General features: G+C 39.7%; 1 protein-coding gene across 2 annotated transcripts in view; it reads left to right on the top strand.

The window, feature by feature from the left end:
- The window catches only part of LOC107082792 (junctophilin-3-like), a 23275-nt gene that overhangs the window by 7957 nt on the left and 2177 nt on the right, over positions 1-13141 (top strand). The window contains exons 2-4 of one of the 2 annotated variants that reach the window (XM_015371652.1): positions 3801-4581; positions 9192-9316; positions 10810-12044. In XM_015371652.1, coding sequence (XP_015227138.1) covers positions 3801-4581; positions 9192-9316; positions 10810-12044 — 2141 coding nt within the window. Of the gene's footprint in view, positions 1-3800; positions 4582-9191; positions 9317-10809; positions 12045-13141 lie in introns of those variants that run through there. The other variant, XM_015371653.1, reaches the window with a different exon arrangement.

Below are 13141 nucleotides of genomic sequence, written 5' to 3'. Positions count from 1 at the left end.
ATATATATATATATATATATATATATATATATATATATATATATATATATATATATATATATATATGACAACATGTGACAAGGCCCAGTTTTAGATTTTTTAATAAAACAAGTAAAGAGATACTTCAAACACCTAATTATGTAGATGTGTTCATTACCTTTAGCTGATGTGCTTCAAATTAGGCCCTTTTTTTCCATGTGTTTTAGAAATAGTTCTGAGATTTCCTGCACTTAATGAACAGAAAGAACACCTGTGTCTAGTCTCTGACCTGCAGAACACCAATCAGAGCTCATCAATGAATTATTGGCTGTTTTTCATCTCAGAGGTATGGATTGTTGGGTTACAACTAGAAATCCTCACACTGCACAGCATTCAGATACGTTATATATACTGCTGGTTAAATTCTTCCGGTACTTAAATCCTAATCTATGTCAGTGAAAACTTAATTTTTTTATTAATTTAACTAAAGCAAGGGGAAACTATTTGTATCTCTGTGACAGTCTGTTGGTAATAAAGAGCTAAAATAAATTTAGATTTTGTAGAGATCCTAATGCAGGCAGTCAATGTCTTAATTTGAAGAATTAATAAAAGACGGAATTTACAAAAGCCCAAGGAGATTACAGAAAGTGAAATTAAAATACTCAGAGTGAAGAGCAGTTATCTTGAGTCAACTTAATAACTTTGTGAGATCAAAATGGCTGAGTTTAGGGTAAGCATTAGCATAATAAGAAGCCCTCATCAATGTCAGGTAGAAAACATGATCGACCATGGCAAAGGGAGGAAATAAGAAGCCTCAAAGTGCTCTTTTCTGACCAATAGGAGTTAAAATATTAATGAAGCCATACTGAGATAACTAAAAACATCAAACAAAAAGACAATGTTGTTCCTGCTACAAGATTTAATGTGTCAGAGATCAGTAGCTGCATAAGCTGGTTTGGATAGACAGCTGAAGTTAGATCCTTTTCACTACACTTATTTAACATTCAAAATGATGTGTTTGTGTGAGTGCATGAAATATGCATCTAGGTATAACCCAGTGGGAGCAAACAGAACATAACAACAAATCAAGATAAACTGTAAAAATCCAGTTAAATCAGGAAAAGTCCAGTTTTTAGGAGCTTTCCTGTCTTGCAAATCAAATGAAACAAAATCTGAGCTAACCATTAATCACAGAGGAAAGAGAATTTTGCTTTATCTCATTTTATCTCACATTATCCTGCACTGCAAATAGGGACACTCGCCTCCACCAATGACCTAGACTTAGAGCCTTAGTTTTATCGACTAAGTTCTAATTGGTGTTCTGCAGTTTTTCTTTCTGTTCATTCTGATGTTTTCCCCCCAAACATCATACATTTAGACATTGTTTTTTAGGCTAAATCTAGTGTGTCTGTCATAGTCTTGATGTAATCCAGAGATAGTTGTTGAAGAATGGGCATTGTTTGGCCGGTCTGATTTTGTCCCACTTTAGTCCAATACTAGATGCTGAAAAGACATCTATTATTACGTGGCAGGTCTCAGCTGAAATGTGCAAAATATTCAAAGTTCAACAGTTCCTGATACCAACCAGAGTTAGTTCAAAGAGCACCTCTTGGTATTTCCAGCTGTCTACAGGCAAGAGGCAGGGAACACCCTGGACAGGTCCTCAGTCCATTACAGTGCACAGCGGAAATGGTCTAGTAGAATTTAATCTGAGCTTTAGCAGAAACAAATACAAAATCTTGGTCAAAGATTGTGATTCTATCCCAAATTAGTCGCTCACCACTGACGTTGTAGAGGCTGCAGTATCTGTTTTCCTTCATTGCAATAGCTATTCTTGTTCCAGGAGGAACGTATGTTGACCTATACAGCTACGGTGTCCAATAAACTGACGTCTTGCAGTAAACCTTGCTGATGTTCTGGGATAATGTTATGATGTCAAAATAGCTTAGCTTGTAACACACCTCACTGTGGTTTGAGTAAATTGTATGCAGTCAGGACTGGTTTTGCTGCATCACTAATATTGCACTTTGCTTTGAACACCGTAAAATGTAATGACTAGTGTTTCAGCTGCTTTCTCCACAGTAATACATTGACAGGTGTCTGAGCCCAGGACATGGCGCAGGTTACATGACAGAGAGGAAGCTAAAACTGCTGACACAGCCTCTCTTTCACTGTAATGTCTTTGTAAAAGATGCAAAATACTTAGACTGTTCTGAACCGCCCCCCAAAAACGAATGCATTTACTGATACATGGTTTTTCAATCTGTAAATGTGTCATTTACTGGGATTTATTTAAAATTTCAATATAGGGCAATAAATTTGCAGTATGCACATACAACAAGATTGTCAGAGTCCAGGTTAGTCAAGAGTTTTTATTTTAAATACCCTTGATTGGGATGTCCCATTTTAATCCCAAGTATTAGATCAGAACTTACCTCATTTTGTTAATTTTCAAAATGTATCAGCGTTTTCCCCAGTTATGATAGATGTATAAACTTTTTGAATACATAAAAATGGAAAGGGAAAATTCAAAAAGTTATACGAAATAATCAAATTTGTGCAAACTTGGGTTCTAATTATTAACCAACAAAGGGAGTGCATTTGTAAAGTTGTACCTTGCTATGTACTCTGTAAGTCTTTATTTAGCTGAGTTATCTCTAGGAAAAAAGTATGTAAATAAATCAAAGTAGACATGGAAAAATTTGCCTTTAAAATAGCTTTACTGAATGAATGGCATCTCTCAGAGGTATTTAGTTTTCCTACATTTACATTCGGTAAAATGTGTGCATTCAGTGATGGGAATTTCCCACACTAATGTATATTTTCTTAACAAAAAAAATTATTGCATTGCATTTTCGAAGACTAGAATTATTTGTGATTAAATATACCCTCTGCTAAGACATGAGGATGTTGATATAGGAGCTAAAGAAAAAAAAAAACTTCCTGCACTGTAGAAAATGTGGAGGTGGGTGAATACAGTGAGCAATATGTAGGAGAAACCAAACAGTTTTTTTTATTTTCTTGTTATAAACCGAAATAAACTTCATATAAGCATAAATATTCATTAATGTTATAAATTGACTTAACTCCAAGTTACAAAAGGATATTTATAAGATCATTTGCTATAATTTTATATTGTCTCACATTCAAAACTTCAAGTAATGCATCTCAGTGTAATATAATACCATTATCTTTTATAATCTGCCGCTAGCCTTTTGATGTAGAAACCATATTCTGAAGTTTGGATGATACCATATAACCATGAATTAATGCTGAGTTTATATTTCTTCATATCATTATGATTGAACACAATCACCTTGTTCTGTTTAGCAGTGCAATTTCACAACTTGGAATACCTGTAGCGTTCAATAGCCTGTTTCATATTGGCATTTTAGAATGATTTAGGGTATCCATTTGTGTAGGTTTTATTTATTAATGTTTTTTCTAAAATTTCTGCAATAAAAGCATAAGCTTTCAGTGTCAAAAATATTGCTAAATTAATTCCTTTGAAATACTACTTGTAGTTTAAGACATTTTGTAAATGAATCAACAAACATGTTTAGAAGCAAAGTAAGCCAAACTGATAATTTGGGAGTTTAGACCAATAATATTAAAGATACGCTAATGGTTTGGGGCTAATTTGTGTTTTATCATCTACATTACTTTGATCATTGAAACGAAAGCTTCCTGGTGGTGATTTAAAAAATTGTATTTATTTTTGTTGCCATTGATGTTGTTTCCTGGAAAATATTGCAGTCTTAAAAACACAAAGGCTGTATTATGCTTAAAGACTAACTTCTACCATGTCTTCTGTCTCTCAGGGACCTATCAGGGTCAGTGGCTGGCCGGGATGCGTCATGGCTATGGTGTACGACAAAGCGTCCCATATGGCATGGCAGCCGTCATCTTCTTCCCTCTAAGAACATCCATAAACTCCCTGCGCTCTGAGCACAGCCACGGACCGCCAGCTGCACTGGAGGATGGGGTGGCCACCACACCCACAGACGGGGTGGTTGCCGGGCTAGCAGGAAGTCCGGTTGGTCGAGGCGGGTTCGCTTTGACGGCTCCAAGTGAGGCAGAGCGGCAGAGAAAGAGAAAAGGTCGATTTAGGCAGTCCATTCTCAGTGGGCTCAAACTTCGTCGCTCTGAGTCCAAAAGTTCCCTTGCCAGTCAGCTAAGCAAGCAGAGCTCCTTCTGTAGCGAGGCTGGTATGAGCACTGTCAGCTCTGCTGCCTCTGACATCCACTCCAACACCAGTGAGAGTGAGCAGGGTGCTCCAGTCGACGCCACTGTCACGGAAATGTATGCCGGGGAGTGGCGCAGCGACCAAAGGGCTGGCTGGGGTGTAAGCCGGCGCTCTGATGGGCTGCACTATGCAGGAGAGTGGTCAGGCAACAAGAGGCACGGGTATGGGTGCACAACCTTCCCCGATGGCACCAAAGAGGAAGGAAAGTACAAGCAGAACTTGCTGGTGAGCGGTAAACGTAAAAACTTGATCCCACTCAGAGCCAGTAAAATCAGAGAGAAAGTGGACCGAGCTGTGGAGGCAGCAGAGAAGGCTGCAGACATCGCCAAGCAGAAAGCAGAGATCGCAATGTCACGGTAAGATGGTCCTAACACTGCATATCCCAAAAAGCACAAGATGTTACAACAACATTCTTAATACGTAGCCAGACATGTAATCTTTAAGCTGGTCTGTAGAGTAGTTCTCTAGGCTTTCTAAAGTTCTTCGGCCCCTTTAGGTGCAGTTAGGTTTTGGTATATCCAACAAACTTCATGACCATTAAAGGGTCCTGTTCTAACAGAGCAGTGGCAAGACCTGCTACATTTGAACAATGCTCTCAGAGTGGAAAAGTTTTAAGCCACTTAGGTCTGGACAGATCTACGTGCGACAAACGGCCAGGTTTGTGTTTCTGAATCAAGGGCTCAATCTGAATACTACAAATTGGTAAGTACTCTTAACAAAATGCATCAGCGCTCACCATAACTGCTGTCCAAATAGTGCTGGCAGGAAAGGATCTAGGGAAAGGAAGCTGGATGCTTCCTATCCATAGCTTATTTAACATAGAAGCTTGATCAAATTATAGCTCCTACCTGCTGTTCCTACCTCCTATTCCTTCACCTTTTGCCTGGTCAACAGTAAGAGCCGCCTATTCCTTCACCTTTTGCTGGGTCAACTGTAAAAACACTATTCAGGATAAGAAAGAAACTCTGGATTGCTATGCAGCCTTCTACCCTATGGACGTCATCAAGTGACGGACATAAAAAATAATGATGCTGGTCAAATTGACACTAAAGCCTTCTGGAAAGAACTACAAAAAAATTTAACTAATTTTGAAGAGGTCACACAGGCACACTCATTGTGATTAAAGTGTCCAAACAAAAACCTATATCATACAACTGACTCCAGCTACGAACAACACAAATATAAATGCAACAATTTTGATTTTGCTCCCATTTTTTATGAAATCAAATATCTAAATGTTTTTCCCAATTACACAATATCACAATTTCTCTGAAATATTATTCACAAACCAGTTTAAATCTGTGATAATGAGCACTTTTCCTTTGCTGAGATAATCCATCCCACCTCACAGGTGTGCCATATCAAGCTGCTGATTAGACACCATGATAAGTGGACAGTTGTGCCTTTCACACTGACTGTAAAACCTGTTTAAATTGGGTTGTATGGCAGTGGGAACAGTTCACTGATGCGTGTCTGGGGACTCAGAAAACTAGTCAGTATCTTGTGTGACCACCATTTGTCTCACGCAGAGAAACCCATCTCCTTCGCATAGAGTTGATCATGTTATCAATTGTGGCCTTTGGAATGTTGGTCCACTCTTCAATGGCTGTGCAAAGTTGCTGGATATTGTCAGAAACTGGTACACACTGCCATATCCACCGATCCATAGCATCCCAAACATGCTCAGTGGTTGACATGTCCGGTGAGAATGCCAGCCGTGCAAGAGCTGGGACGTTTTCAGCTTCCAAGAACGGTATTTCTGTTCAAAATTCCATCAGTAAAATGCGCCTCTGTTCTTCGTCCATAACAGAAGCTTGCCCATACCATAACGCCTCTGCCACCACTGGCCACTCGATCCACAACACTGACATCAGAAAACTGCTCACCCACACAATGCCACACACCTTGTCTGCCATTTTCCCTGAACAGTGTAAACCGGGATTCATCTGAGAAGAGGACACCTCCAATGTGCCAGACACCAGTTAATTTGGTTTGCCCACTCAAGTTGGTTACAACATCGAACTGAAGTCAGGTGTAGACCTTGATGAGAGCAACAGTATGCAGATTAGCTTCAGTTTCTGACAGTTTGTGCATAAGTTCTTTGTTGATGCAAACCGATTGTTTCAGCAGCTGTCCTAGTGGCTGGCCTCAGATGATCTTGAAGGTGAACATGTTGGATGTAAAGGTTCTGGGCTGGTTAGGTTACATTTGGTCTGCGATAGTGAGGCTGGTTGGATCTGTGAAGTGGGATGCATGTTCTCAGCAATGGAGATAATTCAGATTTAGACTGGTTTGTAAACAATATTTGCAGGAATTGGTCAGATCGTGTATGTGGAAAATTTTTAGATCTTTCAGTTCATCTCATAAAAAGGGGAGCAAAACCAAAAATGTTGTGTTTATATTTTTGTTGAGTGTACATAGGAGAACAACGGTTGGTTCACTGATTTACATTTCACTTGAAATATGATTTGGAGGATGGGCCTCCAGGTGCTTAAAAACATCAGCGCTTCAGCTACAGATTAGTCCAATAAAAGCTGCAAAATTTGGCAGACTATTGGGTAGGTATGGAGGAAGATCGGTTGCAATTTTCACAAATACACATATGTGATTCATACATGCACAGGACAAGATCCACACATGCACATCTTGTGCTGTGCATGTATGAATCCCATATGTGTATTTGTTAAAATTGAGACTGATCTAGCTCCATAGATAGGTGTCAAACATTTTTGGAAAAAATGTTTGACACCTGTTTTTTGGTGTCACAAAATGTCAGAGAAATGTAGTGAATGCTTTAAGCTCTTCCCTTTAAAACCAAAAGAAATATTAAAGAGTGTAGATTAGCATGTGTCTCACAATGCACACTTGAAGAATAAATGTAATTTGTAATGGTGAGCTGTGCCTCTACAGCCTTTCAAAGAATTGTGGGCAACCAAACAGCTTCACAGCAGTGGCTAGAAGGAGGTCCCTATGCTTAATGAACTACCAATAGGAAGCATTCCTGCTTCTGCAAACAGCTCCTTCATAATTACCATACAACCTGCACCATTCAGATAGCATTAGGTGTCCTTACGAATTTGAGGTATTCAGATAGAGCCACAAATTTCCTCACGTTCCTCTGTCATGCTTTGAAGATTCACAGTTGCCCACAATCATTTGTGAGACGGAACTTATAAGAACAACCCAACTGAAATTAAACCAAAAAAACATTATTTCTACTTATTTACTCTGTTTGACACATGCTAATGGACACAACATCATATGTTTGGTTTTATTAAAGGGAAGCCTCAGCCATTTGTTACTTTTGTGTAAATAGTCCTTTTTTAAATTCCTCAGAAGGTTGTAGTCTCTATTTGACAAGCATCACCCATGACATACGAAAGGTTGTCCGTATTCCATACAGCAGTCCGGAGTTCCTTTTCAACCCAGGATAGTGTTCTTACTGTTGACCCCATGAAAGGTTGTGTTATTTACACCAACACATTTGGCTTTTGGACTGAATTGTCATTAGTCCAAACAGAAGCTTAGAGTTTTCCTTGTGTTATGGATGGAGAATTCAGTCAAATGCTTCTTTTTTTTTGTTTTAGATCCAGAAGGTTCAGGTGGTTCTTACAGGCATTCTGATTTTTAGTTCTTTCTATAGATTTTCAATTGGATTCAAGTCAGGTAATTAACTGGGCCACTGCAGTTATTTTTATCTCTGAAACTAGCTCAGAGTTTTCTTTTCAACCATTATGTTGAAACCCTTCTGAATTTGTGGTTCTTGCCAAAAATCTCAGTTTTCTTTACTCATCCTGTACCATTTAAGACTGGCCCACACTACGGTAAATGCAGTGACATCGAAATAAATAATTTTGTACATTATCCAAGTATTTCATGTCCCAAATGTTCTGCAGCCACCCTTAAACAAATTTTAAAAGTACTTTTCCTTCAGCAGTGGAGAAGTGTGCAGTGAGTATACATAAAGCAGCATTAGCAGCATTTGTAAATAATATTGTAATTGACAATAATTCCTGCAGGCTGTTGAAAGATACATTATTGTGATCAGAGTTTTGGGACGGTGGCTCGGCAGGGGATTACTGTAGAGATTCATCCTGTAACTAGTAGAATGTATTTATTGCATTTTAGTTGTTAACTCAGACACTTCACCAAACTTGAACAGAGAAACCTGGGGTGATGATTGTAAGGCAGCCTCGTTTCTGTCAGTCTGCCCCAGGGAAGTACAGGCCATTTGCCATTTTACCATTTATCCTAATGCAAGTGTTGAAACATAATAGAATAATATATTTTAGAGCAGTATTTGTGAAGCTCTGGTTGTATGAATTGATACATTTATAGTCAGTAGATTTTTTCAATATAATTTGTTGCTTTTCTCACTATTGCCTTAAATATATTTTATGTATTGCAGTCCGTATTGCCCATCCTTTCCCATGATATGGTTGTTGCATTCAGATGTTTATAATTACATCTTTAACCAATGCCCAAGATGGCGGTAATATTTTTCAAAATGTGATCATTTCATAACTATTAGCCATATGAATGGACAACAAGCCTAAAATATGCTTTTATTTGTAAAAAAAAAAGAAAAAAAGAAACCCACATCATATATTTTCTTTATTTTGTAAATTATGCTCAATTTTCTTCTCATCACAATCTGCTTGTACAAAACTGCCTATTATCATTGATTTAGGGGTCTTACTTGAATGATTTGCCGTGAGATTAGTGAAAAGCAAGCACTGAAAATAAAATAAATTGAAAGTAACAGTGTGTGCATGAAGAGAAACTTGAAAAAATGCTAATTTAAGCCTAATATATATATATATATATATATATATATATATATATATATATATATATATATATATATATAAGCTTTTAATAAAAAAAAAAAGCATGAACCCACATATAGAGAACTAATAGTATGAGAAATGTTGACCTTTATTACTGTGTCTGCTGTCTGGTTAAGGATGAGCCACGCCCGTGGGAAGGCGGAGGCTGCTGAAAGGGTGGCACAAAAAGCGATGGAGGAGTGCCGACTGGCCCGGATAACTGCCAAAGAGCTCTCGCCCTCCTTTCACATATATGGCAATGGTGAGAATACATGCATACGTACAGCTGCTCTAATTACTAAAGCAGTTGTGGGTCCTTCATAGCTCATACACGTACTTCTTGTGTAGTTTTTGTGTCTCAGCTTTAGATATCTATAAAAATGGAAAGCATTTAACTAACATGATTCTCTTTGAGGGGCTGCATGGTGAAGCAGTGGGTAGCGATGTTGCCTTGCAGCATAAAGTTCCGGGTTCGATTACTGGCCTTTGGGCCAGTAAAGGACCCTTTCTGCATGAATTTTGCATCTTTTTCATGTGCATCCGTGGGTTCTCTCTGGGTACTCTGGCCTCCTCCCACACTCCAAAAACATGACTGTTAGGTTAAATGGCTTCTCTAAATTCTCCTCAGGTGTGAGTATGTGTGTGCATGGTTGTGTGTCTTTGTGTGTCTCTGTGTTGCCCTGCGACAGACTTGCGACCTGTCCAGAGTTTACCCCAACTCTCGCATGTAGACTATCACAAATAGGCCCCAGCCTCACCACGACCCTCAAAAGGACTAAGCAGGGGAAGATGGATGGATGGATTCTCTTTGAACACCATTAATTCATGTTGTGAATTTTAGAGGTGTTTTAGTTACACACTGCTTTGGAATGCACCTTTTTAATGTTTGGACTTACTGGCAGGGTTGGAAGTAAAACGATTTTTTTCCAAAGGAAACGCTCAGTTCTGACATACTGTCTCCTGCTAACTTTCCTAAAATGGAACTAGAACTACCCCCTTTATTAAGATCAGGTAAAGCTCCAAATAAAAGTTTGATTCGACCCATTGTCTGCCAGAGATCTACAAAATAAAGATTTTATTAGGTTATTAGGATCACAGTGAATCCAACTGGATATAAAATTCAACCTGAGTAACTTTACAAGAGTGATGGAACAGCCAAGGCACAGTACAGAACCAAATCAAATCGAATATCTGTGGAGTCACCTATAAAGTCCTATGGACAAGACTTCATAAGAGCAGCTGAAAGACACACAAAGGTTTTTCAAACGTATATGTATAAAGGTTTTCTTATTATTTTCAAAAAACATCCTTGTGTGTTCATTTGTTTGTTTTTTTTTAGGATAATTATGTCACATTAAAGGTAAAATTTGGTTATAAATATTTTTGTCTGAGATCTTGTAGTTCACATTAGAATAATCTGTAATAATTAAATTTCCAGAGCTAAATAGTTTTTTTTTGTAATCGGACATGAGTTGTGGAGAATTGAGCCCAGAAAGCACATCCTGATCTGATCATTCGGGAGATTTAGTCATTAAACATGTTCATATGTAAAAACCAAAGTGTTTATTGTCGTGAAATCATATAAAATTAAACCATTTTCTTCAATAATCCTCTATAAATCAGTACATAAGGTTCATTTTGTTGAAGCTCATTGCCTCTTTGCTTCCCTGCATGCCTGTAACACCTTCACACTGTGGGTTTTTCAGTGGATCTTTGCCAAATTAATTCACCGGTCCTGTTCTCCTGCTCTCCTAGGGCTCGAATTTCAGACTCTCAAACACCAGGACGCCAAGGACAAAGACCATGAGGTCATCTCCACAGGAACAGACAGTCCAGAGCTGTGCACTCCGGACACCACGCCACCTGTAATAACACCTGATCTGAGCCCCGTGCTGAGCGTCCCCACCTCGCCCCTTCGCAGCCCGCAGAAGCACGTCCACCGTCCCAGAAACGCCTGCTTCATGCGGCAGAGCGCAGTGGACGATCAGGGCGGGGCTGAAATTCAGGTGTTGGTAGAGGGGCGCGGGATGGACCTGCAGAGGCCGGGTGCTGACAGTTGGACTGATGACTTATATCCTGAGCGGGGAGCCAGCAGCCGCTCAACCACGCCCTCTCTGCTGGAAGAGCAGGAGACCCAAATCAATGGACACGAGCAAGTCCCTCTATCCAATCACAAACCAAGGGAGAAATCCTTGTCCACTCACAAGTCCCGGGATTACAGGGCATGGGAGCACTCCCTTTCCAACCAAAAACCGTCTAAGCATGCCAGCTCCAATCACAAATCAAGAGAATACTCGTCCTCTAATCATAAGACATGGGATCATTCCTCCACCAATCACAAGACCTGTGAGCATGCCTCTTCCAACTACAAGCCACAGGTGCACATTTTATCCAATCACAAGGCCTTTGAACACAATACATCCAATCACAAGGCTTCTGAGCATGCCTCTTCCAATCACAAATCTCAAGATTATATCTCCTCCAATCACCATGTGAAGGACCACATTTCTTCTAGCATCAATCCTCGAGAGCACGTCTACTCCAACCACCATCCTAAGCAGCACAACCCCTCAAACCACAAGCTAACTGAGCATGCTGTTATTGACCAAAGGCTGGATGGTTTCACCGGGGGTTGGACTGCTGAAAGCACCCTCAGGTGGAGCCCCGCCCATTCTCGTCTCACAGAGCAGGACGAGGAGAGGATAAATGACTACACGGTAGACATGAGGCTTCACTCTCCTGATTTGCAGACAACTGTGGGGCTTGGTCAGGAGTCCCCTTCTTCAAAAAACAACCGCCTGCGATCACGGGGCCTTCGGCCGGTCCGGGAAGGTTCCACAGACTCTGTACAGATGCTGGACAACCTGAATGTTGGGCCAGAACTTGAGGAATGGCCGTTGCACAGGGACCTCACCCTCTCCCCTCCCCTAAAATCTCAACCCATCACTCTGGAGCAGGAAGGAGATCATCTCACCATCAAATCAAACTCAGTAAGTCCACTTTCTGAGTCTATGATAACAGACATTATTCATTTTAGGTGATCAAAAACACATTCCACAAGTCTTCTTTCTGGCAAATATACCTAAATCAGGTTCTGCAACAACCTGTTAAGGCACAATTTAGGCACAATTTGTTTAAATTTATTTGTATTCTTACATGGATGTATCCAAAACTATCATGGCCAATAGCAACCAAATGCGTTGATTTAAAAAAATAAATAAAATTAAGTGATTTATGTTTTTTTTCTCTAATCCACAAAGGGTCAACATGATTCATTGATACTAAGGAGTTAAGCACACACTCCTGCTATTTAGGGTTAAATGTCCTTTAGCAATTCTAAAGTATCCTAAGGCAGTTTGAAGTGTGTTTTAGATTGCAGTTCTACTGCAACACCCAAGTGTGTCAATATGACAATGTCATATTGTTTTTTTTTTCATTTGTGGTTAAAGAGAATATCCATCCACATCATGTAATGCACCCGTGCCACTGAATAATAGAGCATTTCCCCCAGCTCCTATCCTAGCTGGGGGGAATGAGCTGCCAGTGTGGGTCCTTGGGCAAGACCCTTCACGCTAATGCCTGCTTTGGGGAGTGGCGGCCTAGTGGTTAGAGCATTGCACTTGGAATCCTAGGTTCTGAGTTCAAACCCCTCTCCCACGGACCGCCACTCTGGGTCCCTGAGCAAAGACCCTTAACTGTACACTGCTCCCCGGGTGCCGCACGATTGCAGCCCACTGCTCCCTAAGGGAATGTGTGAAATGCAGAGAATGAATTCCGTTGCTCTGTACTTGTGCCACTGAAATGACCATAAAAAAATAAAAACAAAAAAACGCTGGAAAAACAATGCTTGGTAAAGTCCTCTTGGATTAGAAACCTCATAATCTCTAGTCACAGTAAGAAAACAAAACCTGGAAAGCACAAAATAAACCAATGAGAGAGTTTAAACTAACTAACCAACTCAACAAAATTATAAAATTCTTATCTTTATTACTCTTAAATGAACTGAGGGAGGGATAGATGTTATGAGGTAATAAATGTAATAAAGAAGGGCTTAGCAGAAAAAGACAAATTTAAGATGTTTTTAAGG

This window comes from Cyprinodon variegatus, unplaced genomic scaffold (genome assembly GCF_000732505.1).
Source record: "Cyprinodon variegatus isolate N-32 unplaced genomic scaffold, C_variegatus-1.0 Scaffold61, whole genome shotgun sequence".
Lineage (NCBI taxonomy): Eukaryota > Metazoa > Chordata > Actinopteri > Cyprinodontiformes > Cyprinodontidae > Cyprinodon > Cyprinodon variegatus.
This window is presented reverse-complemented; position numbering and strand designations above follow the sequence as displayed.